At 49.1% G+C, this 19,326-nt stretch overlaps 6 protein-coding genes across 6 annotated transcripts; 3 read left to right on the forward strand and 3 right to left on the reverse strand.

The window, feature by feature from the left end:
• Nucleotides 1-337: 337 nt before the first annotated feature.
• Nucleotides 338-2,299, forward strand: C8Q69DRAFT_164047 (tryptophan synthase beta subunit-like PLP-dependent enzyme). Its single transcript, XM_028625706.1, has 3 exons — nucleotides 338-625; nucleotides 740-793; nucleotides 949-2,299. Exons 1-3 carry the CDS (start codon nucleotides 537-539, stop codon nucleotides 2,099-2,101), a joined length of 1,296 nt encoding a protein of 431 aa, XP_028487893.1. The 5' UTR covers nucleotides 338-536; the 3' UTR covers nucleotides 2,102-2,299.
• A 198-nt stretch (nucleotides 2,300-2,497) lies between these two features.
• On the reverse strand, nucleotides 2,498-3,950 carry C8Q69DRAFT_442412 (hypothetical protein; the record flags this gene model as incomplete). Its single annotated transcript, XM_028628834.1, has 4 exons — nucleotides 2,498-3,230; nucleotides 3,321-3,425; nucleotides 3,526-3,663; nucleotides 3,718-3,950. 4 exons carry the CDS (start codon nucleotides 3,948-3,950, stop codon nucleotides 2,498-2,500), a joined length of 1,209 nt encoding a protein of 402 aa, XP_028487894.1.
• A 798-nt stretch (nucleotides 3,951-4,748) lies between these two features.
• Nucleotides 4,749-6,223, forward strand: C8Q69DRAFT_458213 (hypothetical protein). Its single transcript, XM_028629970.1, has 2 exons — nucleotides 4,749-5,530; nucleotides 5,589-6,223. Exons 1-2 carry the CDS (start codon nucleotides 5,158-5,160, stop codon nucleotides 5,993-5,995), a joined length of 780 nt encoding a protein of 259 aa, XP_028487895.1. The 5' UTR covers nucleotides 4,749-5,157; the 3' UTR covers nucleotides 5,996-6,223.
• A 214-nt stretch (nucleotides 6,224-6,437) lies between these two features.
• C8Q69DRAFT_458216 (fungal-specific transcription factor domain-containing protein) lies at nucleotides 6,438-8,980 on the forward strand. Its single transcript, XM_028629971.1, has 2 exons — nucleotides 6,438-6,708; nucleotides 6,801-8,980. Exons 1-2 carry the CDS (start codon nucleotides 6,655-6,657, stop codon nucleotides 8,763-8,765), a joined length of 2,019 nt encoding a protein of 672 aa, XP_028487896.1. The 5' UTR covers nucleotides 6,438-6,654; the 3' UTR covers nucleotides 8,766-8,980.
• A 638-nt stretch (nucleotides 8,981-9,618) lies between these two features.
• Nucleotides 9,619-11,223, reverse strand: C8Q69DRAFT_442415 (mevalonate kinase; the record flags this gene model as incomplete). The annotated part of the gene is made up of 1 exon (XM_028628835.1): nucleotides 9,619-11,223. One exon carries the CDS (start codon nucleotides 11,221-11,223, stop codon nucleotides 9,619-9,621), a length of 1,605 nt encoding a protein of 534 aa, XP_028487897.1.
• Nucleotides 11,224-14,476: 3,253 nt separating this feature from the next.
• C8Q69DRAFT_458225 (putative cation chloride cotransporter) lies at nucleotides 14,477-19,022 on the reverse strand. Its single transcript, XM_028629972.1, has 4 exons — nucleotides 18,238-19,022; nucleotides 17,597-18,188; nucleotides 17,378-17,543; nucleotides 14,477-17,322 (listed from the first exon to the last, which is right to left on the reverse strand). Exons 1-4 carry the CDS (start codon nucleotides 18,749-18,751, stop codon nucleotides 14,812-14,814), a joined length of 3,783 nt encoding a protein of 1,260 aa, XP_028487898.1. The 5' UTR covers nucleotides 18,752-19,022; the 3' UTR covers nucleotides 14,477-14,811.
• Nucleotides 19,023-19,326: the final 304 nt, after the last annotated feature.

Here is a 19,326-nt window from a genome sequence, read left to right on the forward strand (position 1 = left end):
GTTGTGGCGGTTGCAGTAACAGACAGCAACTCACTCCCAAGGTTGCAGAAGCCCCATGGTCGAGAACATTCTCCAGAGGTATCTTGTTTCATCTCTTCAGAACCACTGCGGAGACCGACTTTTCACCATTATCAATGACAATGCAGGATGCCGTCTGGTTATCAGCGGAGAAGGCAGGCGGCATCGAGCATTTCCCGGCGGTTGGCTTCGGGGCGGGAAAGTTGTCGCTCCCCGCGGGAAACACCGCCTGGCGTCATCGGGAAGCATACTTTGTATATCTTAAACATGTTACATGCTGAAGTCGACGCCATCAGATCATTATCGCGTTTGTCGTACTTCCCCGCTCTCTTTTTGCATCTCTCCATCTCCGTCCGACTTCGACCGAGTCGTGTGAACCATGTATAACATTGTCCATTAACTCACTCCCTTCTCGCTTGTCATTATTATACTTCTCTGTTCAGACCCTCATCTGTCTATCTAGTATTTTATACCCATAGTTAGGACCAGGGAAATCGATTTCAGCCTCTTATACCGTGATGGCAAATCACAGAACTTCACAGTCCAAGAAGCCATGGATAGAGACTCCACTTGTAGAGTCGTCTACACTCTCACGAGCAGTCGGATGGTAAATATAGATCTCCCCTTAATATTCATCCTTGTCAGCTACTACATCTGTTGATTGTCAACACACTATCATCCTCTCTTTGATAAGTCAACATAATACTTACAATCGATGCAGTAGGGTATTCCTCAAGCTGGAGAACCTCCAGCCCAGCGGATCATTCAAGTCTCGGTAAGTGCTACACCCCTTACTATCGGCTTTGTTACTTTTCAACTCCTGTTCTCTTCGTTGTCTCGTCAGAGAGTTTCCATTGTCATTCTCCCTCCTATTCGGTGACCCGTTGATTATCCTCTACTCAAATAAACGTACTAACAGACCTTATCCAGGGCAATGGGATCCCTTATACTCTCACATCTCTCTAATCCAGCCAACTCCAATCGCGATATCCACTTTTACATTTCCTCTGGTGGAAACGCCGGTCTAGCTGCTGTCTGCGCTGCCCGTTCTCTTTCCTACCCCTGCACAGTCGTCGTCCCACGCTCAACAAGGGCAATCATTATACGGAAGCTTCGAGATGCGGGCGCCACCGATGTGATTGCACATGGCGAGACAATTGCTAAGGCAGACGAGTATATGCATGAAGTAGTAATGAAAGAACGACGAGAAGGTGAAAGTGATGACGTGGTCAAGATCGCCTTGCATCCATTCGACCATGAAGCCATCTGGGATGGAAATAGTACAATTGTCGATGAGTTGGTGGACCAGCTTCCGCCTGATGCCGATAACAATCAGCGAGCTGTCCCCGCCGATGCTATCATCTGCAGTGTTGGTGGTGGCGGTTTATTGAATGGCCTAGTGATGGGGATTGAAAGGCAGAAGAAACTACTCGGCCAAGACACGGATTCACACACGAATACAGCAAAAAAAGATATCAATATCCTTGCTGTGGAGACAGAAGGGACTGCCTCATTGGCCCTTGCCATGTCCAAGAAATCTCTCGTCTCCCTTCCAAGCATCACTTCTCAGGCAAGCTCTCTCGGCGTTGTACGCGTTTCTTCCCGCACACTCGAATACAGCCTCTCCCCGCCGCCAGGTATCTCCATACACAGCGTCGTTATTTCCGACGCTGATGCTGCGCGCGGTGTCCTCCGTCTTGTCGATGATGAACGGCTCCTTGTCGAACTGGCATGTGGTGTATGCGTCGAAGCAGCCATAGGAGACGCACAGAGGCAGAACCGAAAGGAGCGCAGGGGGCACGGCGGGACCGATGAAGGCTACGGTAGTGATCCAACCAGCAGTGATGAATCAAACCCCGGGTCTAGTACTGTCTCATGTGCGTCAGATGTCGAAGATACAGACTCGGAAGCAGATTCTGCGTCTCAGAGAGTTTCCAAGCTCAGACAAGTTGTTCCAGGTCTCAGTCCCCAGAGCAGGGTTGTTATTGTCGTCTGTGGTGGAAGCAATATCACGCTTGATATGGCCACGGAGTGGAGGGAGAAGCTAAACAATGGATGGGGAAGTAAGAAAGGGTGCGAATAGAAGCTCTTTTACGAAACACTGCGACAAATTGCGTCTCAGATCCTCATGATCTGTTGATATGTGATGAGATTCCTTTTTTGCTGGGTTTGTTCAGGTGGCCAGCGCGCCTATTCAGGCTTTAGCCTGCCACTGGAGTTTTTGGCTTTGTCTGTTTCCCTCTGGATGATACATTTGCTTGGCCCTGAAAAGCTTCAAACATGCTGACAAGGAGCCACCATAATACTAATTACTTCAGACGAGCACACCTCGTCCTTATTGGCATAACTACGTTCCTGGAACGAATTTAAGGAAAAGAGTAAATTCGAAGGACTTGTTATCCAGACAGCACTATCATGAGACTCCAGTAGGAATAATACAGATCAAATGCTCAGTAGCCAAGAAAACTCTGGAATAAGATCACGCAGATGCAGAGACAGCTGCTGGTGCCGCTGCTGGCCTAGTCGACTCTTCTTCCGTCGATAGCATCCGGATTCTGTAATCCCAATAATTCTTCCTAATAGGATCATATTTCTCCTTCAACAGCGTAAGCATGCGGATAGCCTCTGCATTGGCGGCCTCTTCAGCATACACGTCCGCTAGCCACTCAACAGCTAAGCTGCTCTTGACATGGACATTGGTAATATTTCCATTTTCATCCGTCTCATCAGTAACGAATCGACTGGCGAAACCCTTCCATTCAGACAAGGGTCTCCCAGCAGCGCGGAGAGCCCCACGGGCATACGACCAGGGACTTCTGTTCTCAGGCGCCAGAACGATCTTTGATTTAGCGTACTCGAGCTCTGAATCGACTAGATCTTCATCAACGACGTCAAGTTGGCCCTTTTGGCTTCCGGGTTTGGTGGCATTCGCCATTCCGGCATCTGGCTCGTCGTAGCGAGGTCCGAAGCGGAGAATGTAGCGATGGTTCCAGGCGGAGTTGTTACGGACGTCTTGTTCGATGAGGGTCTCAACGTCGCGAATCTCGCGAGGAGAGTCCCAGAGGTTGAAATGGCGGACGAGCCAGTGGCGGTAGGTCCAGACGTGGTAGTTTTTGGAGTCCTGCGCGAACATATCCATGAGGAAATCGGGTTCTGCTGCTGGAAGAGTGGGGAAATGCTTCTTGGAAGACATAATGATTTGGCGGTGGTGCCTGTAGGAGTTGTTAGTGCGACGATTTTGTGGAGGGTATGTGTGTGGCATGAGAAAGATGGTCTCGGAATGAGATCACGCGAACACGTACCATATCTGGTAGTTCTTTAAATACTTCAATGAGACTCTGTTTAACCAGGCGAATTCATCGTCTAGGCTTTTGTCGAGAGCGAACAAGATCTTGGCTCGGTATAGCCTGTAAATTGTGAATTGTAAGGTTAGGATGCAGTAGTAGAGATAAGGAGAAGCGCAAAAGAGTATCAATCAGTCCGTGCTAGATATGGTAAATGATATACCATAGGACATTTAAGGAGTAGAGGCAGTCTGTAAGGTAGAAATCTTCTTGTGTTCTGGGTGATTCCAGTTTCAATATATGACGATATCCAATAAGTGGCCAAAAGCCAACCAAGGTAACGACAATGCGTGCATTAAAACTAGAAAATATACTTCTTCAAGAGGGAAAAGAAATCAAGAATAAAAGGACATACCAGACCGTGTAATGTGCCGGATTCATAGAAATGATATCCTCTGTCAGCTTGAGGGCACGTTCGGACAATTCATTAGCAGCCATTACCGCCCGCAGGTATGAGGTCGCCTCGAGATATTCATCGGGGTAAGCGATCGTTGCCAGCGGCATAATATCATTGTCCTTGGAGCCGTCGTCCAGGGGAATAGGTTTGATAGACGCCCACTCGGGCGAAGAAGCGTACTTCCCGCTCATGGTGTTTGATTGCCCGACGCGGAGGGGAAATGTGCAGTGATGGAAGAGACAACCAGCGGGTGAGGGCAATGCCTCAATCTAAGCGCCAGAAAGCAACAACCAGCCGGTAGATAGTGATACAGTGTTGCTATCCTCTTTACTCGACCTTGAGGAACCCTCCGCTCCCGCCGGAGATGGCGGGGAATCTTCTTTGAGAAAGAGCGGGAAACAAAAAAATTAGCTGGCGGCGCAGACTCCCGCGGCGACACGAGAGACGATGGGAATCGACTGCGTCGTGTTATGCGCAGTGATTATGAGTTTGGGATATTATCGACGTTAGTTAGCATCTTTCCAGATACAAAGAGCACAATAATACGCTTTGGACTCGGCGAGCTGGGCGGGGCCATAAGGCAGAAACAACTTTACGCCTGAGGCATAAATATGAAGGAGAGCCTTAAAATGTCGGGATTTTCCACAACAATACAGCTGCCATGTAATCATTAGATATCGTGGCGAACAACATGATAGCAGATACAGCCCCTAGAGTAGAGTCTTTTCCCTCGAATAGGTGCTTGTGACATTTCCTCGTTGGCAGCATTATTCGTTGATCTAAACGTTGGTTGCTAAGGAATCATTGATATGGCGTTTGGGGGCCAAAGTTTGACGATATTAAGGCTTAGCTATGGGAAACTGCCTTCAGCCCCAATTCCGGGGAATTGGAAGCTTGGATTGGATCTTTACCTCCGAAACTAGCAGTATAGCTGGAAACCGGTCGCACGATTGATCGACATGGGAGCCGCAAATACAATCAATACGAGTACAACCCGCTCAACTTCAGCCCTCTGGGTCTAAACGTCCATTAGGGCGTTGATTTCAGCATACAGATTGGCAGAAATGCTGCGCCATCTGTCAACAATAATGCTCACCAGCCTTCTTAACTGGTTAGGGGGATATTGGATTTTGGAGACGCTGCAGGAGACTATCCCTGAGAAACGTTCAGGCCTCCTAATAGCCCATAAAGCTCTTGCATTCCCCTAGATGAAGCTAGTGTCAGGATCTGATCTCGTTTCCTTTTTTTCACTGGGTTAACTCCGCTGCGAATGCTATAGTTGTTACTCATCTCACGGCTGAGGCCAAGAATCATCCTTCGGGGAATATAATTTCACAACAGAGTCGATCATTACCTGCATCTTCACCAGTGCATTCTCCAATCCACGTACTGGTACAGATGTCTGACGACTCGAGCTCCTTGGTCAGCACCTCTGGCTTTGCTCTCCGCATTAATGGGTCTTGTGCAGACACTGAACAGGACTGCGGGGGAACAGTTGGGAGTTTTCGTGCCTGTTGCCCGGCTGGTTCCTTCTGTCCAAGCCAATACAATGTGAACTGCTGCCCGTCGTCAGCAAACTGTACAGAGTCACTGGTAGCAAAACCAAAATGCGCAAACGAAACCTGGGACCTATATGACAACAACGGCTACTTCTGCTGCCTGCAAGATACAACAGGTTACAGCACCCCGGGAAATAGCGATGGCTGTGCCAGTCCCGGCTACCCATTTTCCGAAGATGAGACATTGTTGAGCAAAATCTCCGCAGGTCAAAGTATGTATCTCAACATTTTTCAACGATATCCGTCCAAGGCTGACGCATCGACTCACAGACATTGCGACGGCAACCTCGACAACATCATCTGCTTCTTCCCCAACAACAACCACAACCAGATCTCTTTCGGGGACATTAACACCCCCGGCCTCAACCGCGTCTTCACATGGTAGTATGACAACGGGTGATATGATCGCTGCCATCGTGGGTAGTATTGGCGGATTTATTGTCATCGTGGGCGTTATTTGGATGACCTTCCGTCGTCACCGGAGGCGACGCACGGCTGAGCGCCCTGTTCCAATATCAGACCAGGTCAAGGAGTCCTATACGCCGGTTCCAGAATTAGAAGGACGAGATCGTGCAGCAGAGCTCGAAGGTCGGTTTCCCGAACTTGAAGGGCGACCCGGTCAGCCGATCTATGAGCTATCTTCAGAAACAACCGCGTACCCATCGAAAGGGACTTAAGCTTCCCTTGTCGTCAAGTTTATTTTTTGATGTACATACCTATATACCCGACGGCATGTGTTGTGCATGTATTATCTCTTTGTTTCCTGACTTACTAGCGAAAATTATGTGTGTGACGAATGTTATACAATAGAAATAATAATTGAGACTGTTGTGTGATGGAGAAATAGAAATAGAACACTAGATATTGATGTAAGTCATCCACTATGTAGAAAGTCTACCAAAGATCTAACCAGTTGACATAGAACTCAGCACCCATTACCATATCCAGGCAGATATAAGCCATAAGACTTCCACTCTGTTTGTTGTCCGTTTTTGGGGCTTATCAGATGCTTAAAAATCCCCGCCCGGGATGCCATCTGATTGCCCAATCATAAGCAGCACAACTATTCAATTCAATTATGTCAAGCCGGTTTCTCCGCATTTTCCTTATCGGAGCCAAGAAACTCGGGATGCAGTCCGACTTCCTTTCCATCAGATCGCCCATTCATTATTCCTTTTATCTATCCTCGGTCCAAGTTCGAAATTGAACCGACTGCTATCAACTGGCCGTGCAAGACTAGCGCTTTTTGGACAGACAATCTCCTCTCTTCCATCCCTTGTTTGTTGTGTTCTTATCATACAGTGATCTTCATCGGAAATCCCAGCGCTAACTAGTGATGCGGGGAGTAAAGAAATCCCGTAACGGCTGTGCAAGATGTAAGAGTAAACGAGTGAGCATTCCCTTCTTTTCGAGTATTAACAACCACCTCTATATTCAGATCTTTGAGGAAACACGGAACTCATAGCTGATGCAACGTCTTAGCTCAAATGCGATGAACAGAAGCCAGATTGCGGACGATGCTCGCGTCTTGGGGTCAAGTGCCCCGGATACGTCCAATCTCTCCGCTGGGTTACCAAGCATGAGGTCTTGGAGAATTCTCAAAGACCAGGGACTTCAGCGGGCTCAGCAACCGCTCCGGAACCGACTGATAGCATGAATGCCCCGGGAGACACTCCATTAACGTTCAACAGTGCCCCGACGCATCAGCAGACTTCTCCGTCTCAATTTGAGGCTGGAGAGTCTATAATGGACCAAGCAAGTCAATTGCAGGAAGATCCCTGGGACGTCAACCTGTCTGATCCGTTCGCGACGCTGTCCCAGGAGTTTGAGCAGCCTATTCCTGCAGATCCGACATTGGGGTATGGGACAGCCGGGAGTTCAAATCAGGACACTCCACGCCGACTGTCGACAAGATCGACAGGCGTGAACAATCAAAATGAGACGTCAGCCTATGGTTCCTTCTCTCCGTCCTCCCTCGTCAGAAACTATCCCCCTGAGCCTTCCAACGCAGCACCAGGCTCTCCCTACAGTGATCGGTTTAACTTCTTTCTCCCTCTCCAACGGACTTTGAACGACCCGTCCTCAACGTTGATAGAGTATTATTTCAAAGAGGTGGCTGGATTATTCTCTAGCTATGACAGTCAGATGAACCCGTTTCGGACGACGGTCTCCCGCCTCTGGGGTTCATCACTCGCCATGTGCCGTACTTTACAGAGCATGGCGGCAGCAACGTTGGTTGGTGACTTCCCTCAGTTCGGCCCGATAGGACTGAAGATGCGGAGAGAGGCGATTGAGATTCTAAAGAATGAATCTGTCATGGACGACAAGTCGCTTCTGGCCCTACTGATGCTAGGCCAGACAGCCAGCTGGCACAACCCTAACGATTTGGGTATCTCATTCTTCAACCTACTACGAAAGCATCTAAACAGCTTATCCTCAAATAATCAGAATTACCGCGTTGCTGCTGGAAACAACTATCAGTTCTTCGAAGAGGCCTTGATATATTGGGAGATGCTGCTATCATACGTGACGGAAAACGACTCCCTCGCCTCGTCCAGAGGGCCAGCCTCTCAAACAGACGATTCTATAGTTCTCCAACGGGTTCCTCATCCATGGACCGGCATTGCCCGAGACACACAGTTCACTGTACAAGAAGTCGGCCGGCTCATCCGTCGCGAGAGAAGTCGCGTCCGGTCCAGACGGTTCACTTCGCACTTTGATATCACTCAAGCACAGCTAGCCATCGAACGAGCACGAGAGCTCGAAGAGAAACTACTCAACCTCGCCCATCCCGGAGAAGCTGAAATCGTCAGTCCTGGAGACTTCGACACCCCTGTATGGCATCTCCTCACCATGGCAGAAGTATACCGCTGCACCGGCCTCATCCAGCTCTACAGAGTCTTCCCCGACCTTCTCCGCCGCCGAATCCCATCATCCCGCGACTCACCCGCAGCAGACAGACAGGGGACTCCATTCTCCCAACTCGACGCCGTCCACATGCTAGACGACCTCCTGCTCGACGAAGACAGCAACCCCAACAACACCGGCACCGAACTCTCAGACACCGTCCGAGACAACTGGCTCACCACATTCGCTATAACCACTCTCTCCCGTCTAAAGACCATCCCTCTCGAATCCCGCACAAGATGTCTCCAACCTTTCCTCCTCGTCGCATCCTGCAGCGAACTCCGTCTTCCACCCGTCTCAACTACCTCCTCATCCGAGGACGCCGCGGTGGAGATATCCTCGCATGCAATCGACGTCTCGCGGACGCGCAAATTCATCCTGAGCCGTCTGAGCTGTTTCTTGCATGTTCTACCACCGAAACCAATCCAGGTGTGTTTGAATCTAGTGCAGGAGACGTGGAATAGGATGGATGCTGGTGAGACGGGTGTGTATTGGATGGATGTCATGATTGAGAATGGATGGGAGACTACGATGGGGTGATATATGGGATTTGATCTTTCTTTTTCTTTTTTGCCTTCGTTCTTGCACTTTTCTTTGGATGCGTGTATGATCTATATTCTCTCATGATACCCACCAACTGTCTAACTAACTGTATGTTACTTTCATGTAATTTTACTCTAGTAAATAACTGTTTACGCTATCCATGTCGAATGGGGAATCATAATCAGGAAAATTTCCGTACGGGGTCCTCGCGGATTCAGATGTCTTTTATTTCATTTTTTTTGTAAACTATTTATTTACTCGCTAAACATTATATAGACAGGCAGTACAATCGTGCCTAGTGCTTTTCTGCCCTTTTCGCTTCCACTTCACTTTCACATGTGAAATTCTTGGCCTCTATGGCATAGACTTGGACACACACACACACACACACACACATAATGCGAGTCAAGACTCTGAGGGTAAAGGGCCATTCGGAGGTAGATGACAACCCGACGACCAGAGGAAAAGAAGGTCGAAGTCATCAAAAAAAAAGGAAAGAAAGGGAAAGGAAACCGAGACAGCTAGCTCCGTGATATGCAGAAAAGTGCAGAAAGGAATAAGGACAATAACGTTGACAAGTAGAATGGAACAATGAGCTATCAGAGACAGGAATCGAATGCATAATTAGATATGATATCCATCAACAGTTGACCCGTTAAGGCGAGAACGGCAATGATCATCAGGAAAGTCATATTAAAAAAAAGGAGGATCGAAGGGAACTCCAGGTAGTGGTCTTTTCCGGACAGCAAAAACACAAGACGCATACCTCGTTGGCCACCTTGGAGACAGACAGATAGGTGTCTCAAAAAAATAACTGTCGCTGACGCTGAAAGATATCCAACGGAGTCGTTTAATGCACTGCACGTTTCCAGAACTTCCATCCTTCGCGCTTCTCCTGTCTGCCCCCGACACCGACCAATTTCTCGATACCTTCGGCTCCCACGGCATTCTCGAACTTTTGCTGGTCAATTTCCTCGCCGCCATCTTCGTCACTGCCATTTCGAAGAACTGCTGGCCAAAGTACGCCAACTCCATCCCCGCCCAATGTTGCCTCGTAACGTTCGAAGCCTTCCTCGTCGAGCTGCTGCTCTAGGCCACGTAGAGTCTCTTCATTCGCGTCTCGACGGAGGAGAGTAATGGCACAACCACCTCCTCCAGCACCGGTGAGCTTAGTCCAACCGATGTTGGTGTAATCGACCAATTCCCTTATCCGCTCGAGACGGGGGTGGGACACACCCAAAGAAACGAGGAGACCGTGGTTGATGCGGAAAAGAGCACCAAGGTGCTCGAGGGTCCCATCTGATGAGCCGTCATAATTAGGAGAACGCATAAGCTCATGCGCTGAGGTTGTGACTTGGTCAATGCTATTCAGCATCGACTCTGTCACGACCGGATGGGCCTTCTTGAGCGCTCCAACCTTGGCCACCTCCACGGCCGTCGACCGTGGCTGTTTTGTATTCACCAAGAGAAGAGGAACTTCTGGGAAGTTTGGCACCGGGATAACGGACGGCGGCTTGGAGTAGTCGCCCCTTCTGAAGACGACAGCCTTACCGCCAGCAGAGACCGTGTTATCGACACCACTAGGATTTCCATGGATACACATTTCCCCGACAAAGGCCCATCGGTTGATACGCTCAATCTGTACCTCCGCCTCATCTGGAGGCTGATCGGGGTGTGGCCCAGCCAGCGTTCGGATCTGAAGCAACAATGCAGCACTCCAACACACGCAGACACTGGCGCTGCTGCCTAGACCTGCCCCTGTAGGAATTGTGGATCGAAGAGTGTAGATGGCGCCCGGTGTCTGGGGGGAGCCCAGGGAGAGGAAGAGGTAGAGGAAGGCTCGTGCGGAGTTTTGCTGGATCCTTCGCACATCGTCAGGCTTGTCTGCTGAGACGTCCACGATATGCGGTTGAATTGCCTCGAGGAGTTCGGGGTCTAGGGAGGTGACGAGGTCGTAATAGAACTTCTTCTTGGAAGGATGATGGAAGAGATCCCATGGCAGTTCGTCAATATTCCATGTGTGATCCAAGCCAATGTCTCTAAAATTCAGCGTAAGAGTGCGCTGCGACTTGGAGAGTGTTGTGACAAGTAGGTAGGATCGCAGCGAAATGGCCGCAGCCATTGCTGCCTTTCCATGCACGACGGCGTGCTCTCCGTAGACAATGACCTTCCCTGGTGCTGAAACCATGAAGGCCGGCGCCATTGGTGAGGAAGCCTTCCTCCTCATATTCTTCTTTGTGTAAGCACCGTTTGCTGCCTTGGATGTTGGGCTTGCATTTGGAGAAGTCAGATCGCCGTCTGAACTCTCGCAGCTGCTGTCGTGGTGAATGCCATTGACGGCTCCCGACCGCACAGGCGAGCCGTTCTCTGTGTCGCCCACCATTGTCTTGAGCTGCTGAGATCCGTTGGAAAGTGTCGTGCTACCGTTGGCCTTGTGTCCATAACCGTTCTCCATCGTGGGATGTCGAATTCGTCTGCCTGCGTCAAGGGAAAAAGAATGCGATGCGCGTTTCGTGTGGGCGAGGGCTATCGAGTCGAGACCGTAGGCATGACGATGCTCCGCTGGAATCCGCGCGGACTGGAAGAAGATAAGATATTGGAAGAGGCGAGACTCCCTTTTTGTCTGACTTGTTGCTCAGGATCCCAATCGCAAACAGGCCGTTACACACCCTTTTGGGGGCGAACGTCAGCGACTAATTGACTTAGGGGTGAGTTGGACTAGTTTAGCGCCCAGTTTAGCCTGAAGGCTTCGGCCCCCAGCGTCCCTATTTTTATTGTTATTATTATTATTGAACGTTCCACCAGGCATACGATCTCTCCTCCCTGTTGCTTATTGTTACTACGCGCTGCCATTGGAGAGACTCGGGAGCTTCTGCTCAACAAGTTACCTGTTGAGCCTCATCCTACTCAGCTGGGAATCCAAAACGCCTCGTCACAGTAAGCACAGACGCTGACGCACTTGGGGGCGTAATTGGTGGCCATACGACCATTTAGTTTGGGGTCTTTTTCCTACGTTGAAACCCTTGCTCTACTTATTCACGACTGTTCCCTAATGTTGTTCAGAGCTGTGTGATGATTTGAAGTCCTTGTATGACATTTGTGGATTCTGGAGCAACGATAAAACTAAGGAATTAGTATACTACAGTACAACTAACTATAAGAATGGTGGATACTGTGTCCCAATCCGATCCTTGCAAAGAGAGAGCTGACCTAGGAACCACTAAAGATGATATCAGCATCCTTCGCTTCCCATTATAGTGTAAAACCAACCAATGCACTTTCAAACCCTCCCTTGACGCGAGCTGATTTGGTCGTTTACCCATTCCTAACAAAGTTATCCACATCGCTTAAATCTCCCGGCTCATATTCCAGATAGTTAGTAGATGTAGTCGGGCGAAGCGTCGTTATCAGAATCATAAGAGCTGAACAAGGCTTCTACACCTCCGCTTAGGGCGATAAGGCGATGCAATAACCACTGCATTTCCAATAGCTCTTTTCTGGCTAAGGTCTCTTATGAGGATCATCAATCCGCAAAGTAATTGTATTGCCGGAATAGATCTCCGTCTTCGTTTTATAGGTAGAGAGCCCGATGTTATCGATCGGCGTTGCATTGCTGGGCAATTTCGGTGAGCCTAGACAGAAACTCTTGACGGCGATATAAGTATCACGACAATGCCGTCGAGTTTGAAATCGACGTTCAACTTGGGCCACGCGACCTCTGCTTCGTCCGTCTCCTCATCGCATGCGAACTAGGGGTAAATATGCGCCACTTCAATGTGCTGTCCGATCTGTGTCAGGACACATTCCTGATTATCACGTCGTAGATAGTAAATAATCTATATCAGTAGTTAAAAGCATTGTTTGGAATATCAAGGCTTGGTGATTTTTCCGCTCGTCTTCTTCCAGACCATTCGTTTTTGTCCCTAGCCCGTTGATTCCCTAGCACATATACAATTAGTTCCGATATCAAATTTGGGTAGGTAAATAGAAACATACATACTTTAAGAACAGGATCTGTGAGTGTATCTATATCGAATACTGGCAAGACTTTAGGATGGTCCTTCAGTAATCTGATGAGATATGTGAATATACTCAGATCCGATAACCACAACGCAGCCCACTGGGACAGAATGAGGTTGTAACTCTCAAGGGTCGAGAGATCGATACCAGTGACCTTTGGGCCAAGCACCTTTTCCAATGACATCGAGGTAAACCGTTTTCGCCTCCATAGTTGTTGGCTTGAATTGGTGTCTGAATACAAACCGTGCAATTGACCATCCGCATTTGACGTCGGGAATATTGATTGTGAGCGCATCGAGTAACTCTATCAACGCCTGGTTGACGACTTGTTCGTCTCTGGCTTCCAATCTATCCATGTCTGGTCACAAGCTGCAGTTCATATTACTGAGGGACCTTGCAGATACAAAGACTCCCTCCCCCCCAGAACCAGAACAACCGAACACCCTCGAAGGAAAAAACCAACCAGACCCTGCGGCTAGACACGCGCTCCATGACCCGGATGTACCGGTTCCCCCTCGGGGTCTCCTGAAGTGGACCAATGAAGTCCATACCCACGAGATCAAAGGGTTTGACCGAGTTTGTCGGGTGTAAAACAGTAGGTGACTGTCTAGGCCCATGTTTTGCACATTCGACATATCCTCTAATGTAATCCTCCACGTCAGTCGCCTGGTTGGGCCAGTAAACCTAATGCGAAATCCTGGCGAGAGTAGCTCGCTTCTTCCAATGACCGGCAAGGTCGTGAGCATCTTGTAGTATACTAGCAACTTTGGTCTCAGGTATGCACATCAGCTTTCCATAGAGTTTGTGTTCTTTCTATAGGAATCCTGCAAACCAGGAGTATCCGTCGTCATCAGGGAGGGATGACCCTTGGGTCAACCTATGGTATGCTTGTCCGAACCAAGCCGATCTCTTGTAGTCGTCGTCCCAGCCAGGCATCATTTAGTAGGGCCCAGACCTCCTCCAGGGCATTTGCAACACGGATCACCCATGAGAATCTTGTCCTACTGCCAGATGCAGCGGCAGCATGGCAGCTCGGAGGCGGAAAGGGCCGGCGCAGCAGGGGAGGGGGCGGAGCTGGTTATAGACAAGCTCTTGATATAAATAAGTCAAAATTAAATGGAGAAATGACAGAAAAATTGTCGGCGCATAAATTGTGCGTCCGGTTAATTTATCATAGTCCGTTTGGAGCAGATCCTTTGATATTCTGATTATAGGATATGACCTACTAGATTATTAGAATCTAGACTCTTTGTACATATAATTAGGAGATAAACATGGGCTTAAACATTCGCTGGAACTAGAGTCAAGCAAGCAATTCGAGAAGCCTAGATATATCAGCTAGGTGGTTTAAATATCCGTGCTCAGGATTCGACAAAAATGAAGGTGGATTCATAAAGGTGGATAGATGGATGAAGGTGGACGGAAGAAGATGGATGGATCTGGAGCGAAGCTCGCTGAGCTTAACTTTTCTAGCAACTTGCTCAGCCTATTTATCTCTGTGGGTGGAGCTAGCAGGCGTGGGAGAAACCCAACAAGAGGGAGGCCTGCATGTAGGCAGGCACCGACAATGGATGAAGGTAGATAGATGAAGGTGGATGGATGAAGGTGGATGAGTGAAGAGTGGACGAAGAGTGAATGACGAGATTGATGATGAGTGGATAATAAGTGGATGAATGATGAAGCAAGCCAGATTACTTGGTCAGGATAGTTGCGTGAGGTGAAGAAGCTTATAGAGCTACAGTTGTATGCATTTACCTACTTTTCGGCAAGCACTAGTACTATATACAGACATTGCTATCCAAAAGTGGTAGATCTATAGGAAGGAAGCACTCGCTAATCCAAGAACGTAGCACTGATATCATGTCGTGTCTATAAATCATCAGGAACGCTAATAAGCCAGTTCTTCTTGTTTCCAAAACATCCAAATGATGCTCTCAGAACTGTGGGGGCGGCGTATTTGCTAGGCAGAACGTATGGTAAAATGACAAGACAAGAAAAGCAAAAGAAACGGTCATATCTATCCTTACAAGTTCATCGTGACGGTCATGCTATTGCTGTGTACCAGCAGACAGGGCGGTAGTCCTTGCCACAGGATTTCCATGTCGCTGAGATATGACTGACAGGCAGCTTCATCACGTCGCGTACCTTCGATGGGAGAGGGAAGAGTACTGAATATCACTGCCGTTTCGTGACTGTGCATGGCCATCAGTTCGTTGAGGATCAAATGCTGTGCCCGGCAGGGCAGGTCATTGAAAGAGAGCGCCATAGAGGCTTGAGATGGGAAACCAGAGGCAGGCCCGGCGCTTGCTGGAGTAGGAGTAGGAGAAGGCGATGGATGAGCGTATATAGATTCATGTACATGGGGCGTAAAATCACGGCCCGGACGAGGTGGGGATCCGCTCGCGAACATGATGGAAGGACCGGGGCCTTCATCGGGATTGACCTTGGTTTCTGGAATTGGGGCTGACGTGAATCGGTTGCTGGATGCAGTACGCGGAATTGGGTTTCTGGTAGGTGTTTGCTGCTCATTCGTATTTGTAGCCGTGATCATTGGCGGTGTTCGTTGACCGGCTTGGTTCTTAGAACTGCCACCAGCTTCGCCTGACCCGAGAGTGACATCCGCACTCTTTGAACGCCTCAGGGTACCCGGGGTAGGGGGTCCAGCTGGTTTCTTAGATCCTGGGGAGACGCTGCCTTCTGCCTCACTCTCTTCGCCCGGATCGCTCACATAGGGTTCGAAATCGCTCTCTTCGCTGTCGGATGTTTCCGAGCTACTCTCCGCATGAGCATCGACGAATGAGTCTAGCAGGCGGTGCGTCTGCATACCCATGCTAACCCCAAGACCGCCGAAACTTGAGATCGAACGTCGTCTCTTGGAAGACTCGATCAGCCGTCTGATGCCTTCAAAGCGCTGAGTCGGTTTGTGCCGTCCTTCCAGAAATGAAGTATTGGGCATTTGACCCAGCAGCTTGGATATCTTGTTCAGTTTACTTTGAGACCGAAGATCCTGAGATCCCTTGCGAAGGTTCTGGAGTCCCCGCCACCAGGCCTCGTCTTTCAGAGCAGAGTCGACCTTATCCACAGTCTCGGCCATTCTCGGTGATGTATCGCCATTTACAATGACCTGATACGTCTTCACATCACCACTGGCAAGCCAGAAAACAAGGACTTCGGCCTCGATCCGTAATTTCTCGAGCAGTGTTTCCACTCGGCCACGTTCTTCATCCACATCAGTCTCATACTCGACAAAGACTGCGACACGCAGTTTGTAGCTTTTCTTCCACGACGGGACAGTGTTAAGGATGCAACCCAATTGAAGGATGAGAGTATAGGTGTCGAAATTGGTGGTAAGGACATTCTGCTTGCTTTCTCTGTCTGCAGCCAGCTCAGCAGACATCTGAATTGGCCAAAGATCGATGTATTTCTTGGTGTTCTGTCCAGTGGCATTCGGCAGCTCGAGTTCTTCGAAACCTTTCGCGACTGCTACATTGATGCGAAGCTTGAACAGAAGATCCTCCAGAATGGTCATGTAGCTCTGTTCACTGATCGGGTTGGCCTGTTTTATCTGTTGCGAATGGTCGCCAGTTCTATGAGAGGCGGAAGACTGTCTCCGTAAAGCCGTGGGGGATGTGACAATCTCAACAGGGGACTTCTCCTTGCGATATTGGTCGATGACAACTATGTTCGGTCTCATCCCGCCCAGACCAGAGTTCAAGACGATATTTCTCACTCCCCACTCTGCACTTGGAGACACTGAGATGTTGATAAAAGCCTTGACCTTCGAGTACTCAATAAACTTCGTCCATGCACTTTGTTGCCGGCGAGCTTCGAGGACGGAGTTTTCAAAGTCGTCCGTCACGATAACGTGACCGAGAACAAACAAAGCACCCTTCTTCAACGCATTGCAAAAGTGAATCATCTTGTACTGGGTATCATAGTCGTTCACAAACAAAAGGATCTGCGGTCGCCAGAACTTGACGTGCTCCTGTTTCAGACGCAGCAGGTATTTTCGGACCTGATGATAGATCAAACTCTGGCTCACATCACCCCACGATTTCGGAGGAGAGGTGTAGTGTATCATCAAAAAGAGGATGACGAGGATGCCAACACAACCAGTTGCATACAGACCGTCCACGAAGAACATACAGATCCCGCTAAGTAAGGTTCCGGCGGCTGCTGTGTACCAGTTGAAGTAGTGGAAAGAGGGCCTGAAATTCGGTGCGGAGCTGATCTTTAACAGGAAACATGCAAGATTTGTCCCCAAAAAAGTCATGAGGTAAGTCATCGTTATGAACGATGCGATTTTATTGATGTCCAACAACATCGAGAGCTGGGTGACAATCAAGGTCAGAAAGATCGCATACGTAGGCTCGTCAGTTTTCTTACTCCCCTGGCCAAAGATTGAGAGACCAGGTAGCAATCTGTCCCGAGCAATCGCTTGTAAAAGCTTCGCTGAACCGATCACTCCCATCAAGGAAGAAAAGAAACTTGTCGCAAATTCTCCGAGCAGGACAATGCCACTGGAAATATTCGTCTAGAGCCTTTCTTTCAGTGAACGCCCCCGTGTGCCAGTGTGGCGTGAGACTTACAACTTGAATAATATTGACATTATTGTAGAAGGATTGTCTGGTAATAGAAGCCGCCATGGAGACAATAACGAGAGTATAAGTGACGAACGTCAGGGCAAGACCAGAGAGGGTGCCCTTAGGGATCGACTTGCTTGGGTTCTTGAGATCTCCGGACATACTTGCGCCTCTATTAAATGTCAGCTTGTGTATCTTCTGGCACGAGGTAAACAATACACATACGCGAAGATCCCTCCAGTAGCCGGGAACAAGATCCCAAAAAGGTCCTGAAAGTTTTCACGCCCGCGAAGCTGGCTGCCAGCCGCTCCTTTCGTGAGTCTCGGTTTCAAATTCTCAAGGAATGTCCGCATTCGGAACCCAGTGAACTCGACTCCCAGCTGCGGGGCATAAAAAGGCTTCATCACCAGTGCAGAAACCGGGATGCTCAGAGTAGAGACCAGGAGTATGACAAGCAGCCCGTTGCTCGCCCTCGAGAAAATAGAGCTGCCAGCGAGACAGATCGCCGTGCAGAGAACCATCACAATAGTTCCCCAAAGATACTGCCACCAGAACCCTTCTTGGAGGAAGTTGGCCCATGTACCAGACACTGTGCCAAAGTTCTCAACAAAACAGTCGATCAAACCGACCGCGTTCATACCGGTGTTAAAAACAAACCCCAGATAAAAGACTATTCCGATTGAACCACCAAATTCGGGCCCCAGTGACCGGGATATCAGATAATAGGCGCCTCCACCACGGACTGTCCCGTTCGTTGCAATGGCGGAAATCGACATGGTGGTCACGAGATTGATCATATAAGAAGCAATTAGCATGCCTGAGATCCGTTAGCATACTACATGATATAGTAGAATGCAAGCACATACCCAGCATGCCAATGACACCGCTCTGTCCCAGAATGAATCCGAAACGGAGGAACATAAGAATACTGAGAACATTGAGGGTGGTAGGAACAAAGACCCCCGAGAATGTCCCAAGTTTGTTCGAATTGTCCATATGAACTGGGTGATGTCTGTGTGTGTTTGTATCCCTCTTGTCCACGTCTATCGCCACCGAGCTCCCATGAAATGGCTGTGTATCGGAAATATCTTGTCTTCCATGACGCTGCTTTCCATCGCGCGAGGGTAATAGCTTCCCAAACCACCTCCCTGTCTGATTATGTTCCCGAGGCTCAGGCTGCGATCTGGATGTGAGCGGCTCATATGGACTGGGCGTTTGGCTCGACTGGCCATTTGATGGACGGAGACTGTCAGCTGCAGAGGCATCGAGGAATTCGTCTGGAGCCAGTCTGGAATCGTCTTCCGCAGCGGTGCGCGTGGAAAACTTTGGCCGTCCTCGCAAGGACGGCCTCGAAGCACCCGAAGCTCCTCCCGCTGTCATCTTTAGATCCGATTACCTCCTATTCCCAAATGTATAGCATGGTCAACAAATATATCAGAGGGGATTTTTGTTCGATTAGCGGTCTCAGATCGTCGGGCCCCTGGGAGAGTGGAGCCCTCGTTTGTTTGAAGTTCGCCCAGTGTTAGAGGTAATACGGAGTAGACAGTGTAGATGCGGATAGGGATTATTATGGAGCCTGCACTAGGGCAGAATGGTATATAACTAAAAGTGGTCCTCGATAAGAATTGCCTTGTCAATGTCCAAGAATTTGGTATTATTGTTGTTCCTGCAAATCTAGCCTATGGTTATGACCTCACAGCGCAGGCACGAGCAAACAGAGCAAACAGTCTGCCTTCCCGATTATCACAACGTGCTGCGGATTGTCTCCGATAACATAATTGGGGTTCTGGAAAGACAGGGCATTTTGGAAGTGTTAGAAGGAGCTACATCGCTCCACGACAAACTCGCTGTTGGGATCATCGATCAACTGAATTTCTGATTCATTGGCACTCGATAACGATAACAGGACGCTACTAGCTAGCTGGCTGTCGGACTCCACCGCCAGTGTTGCTGGA

The sequence above is a fragment of the Paecilomyces variotii genome, assembly GCF_004022145.1.
Source record: "Paecilomyces variotii strain CBS 101075 chromosome Unknown C8Q69scaffold_2, whole genome shotgun sequence".
Taxonomy (NCBI): Eukaryota; Fungi; Ascomycota; class Eurotiomycetes; order Eurotiales; family Thermoascaceae; genus Paecilomyces; species Paecilomyces variotii.

Bases quoted from the DNA above. Each gene is read 5' to 3' on its own strand.
- C8Q69DRAFT_458216 (XM_028629971.1), top strand. From the start codon at position 6,655: ATGCGGGGAGTAAAGAAATCCCGTAACGGCTGTGCAAGATGTAAGAGT. The intron at 6,709-6,800 runs GTGAGCATTCCC...GCAACGTCTTAG, and splicing joins CAAGATGTAAGAGTAAACGA to CTCAAATGCGATGAACAGAA.
- C8Q69DRAFT_164047 (XM_028625706.1), top strand. From the start codon at position 537: ATGGCAAATCACAGAACTTCACAGTCCAAGAAGCCATGGATAGAGACT. The intron at 626-739 runs GTAAATATAGAT...CAATCGATGCAG, and splicing joins CTCTCACGAGCAGTCGGATG to TAGGGTATTCCTCAAGCTGG. The intron at 794-948 runs GTAAGTGCTACA...GACCTTATCCAG, and splicing joins AGCGGATCATTCAAGTCTCG to GGCAATGGGATCCCTTATAC.
- C8Q69DRAFT_458225 (XM_028629972.1), bottom strand. From the start codon at position 18,751: ATGACAGCGGGAGGAGCTTCGGGTGCTTCGAGGCCGTCCTTGCGAGGA. The intron at 18,189-18,237 runs GTATGTGCTTGC...AACGGATCTCAG, and splicing joins CGGTGTCATTGGCATGCTGG to GCATGCTAATTGCTTCTTAT. The intron at 17,323-17,377 runs GTAAGTCTCACG...GAAAGGCTCTAG, and splicing joins ATGTCAATATTATTCAAGTT to ACGAATATTTCCAGTGGCAT.
- C8Q69DRAFT_458213 (XM_028629970.1), top strand. From the start codon at position 5,158: ATGTCTGACGACTCGAGCTCCTTGGTCAGCACCTCTGGCTTTGCTCTC. The intron at 5,531-5,588 runs GTATGTATCTCA...ATCGACTCACAG, and splicing joins CAAAATCTCCGCAGGTCAAA to ACATTGCGACGGCAACCTCG.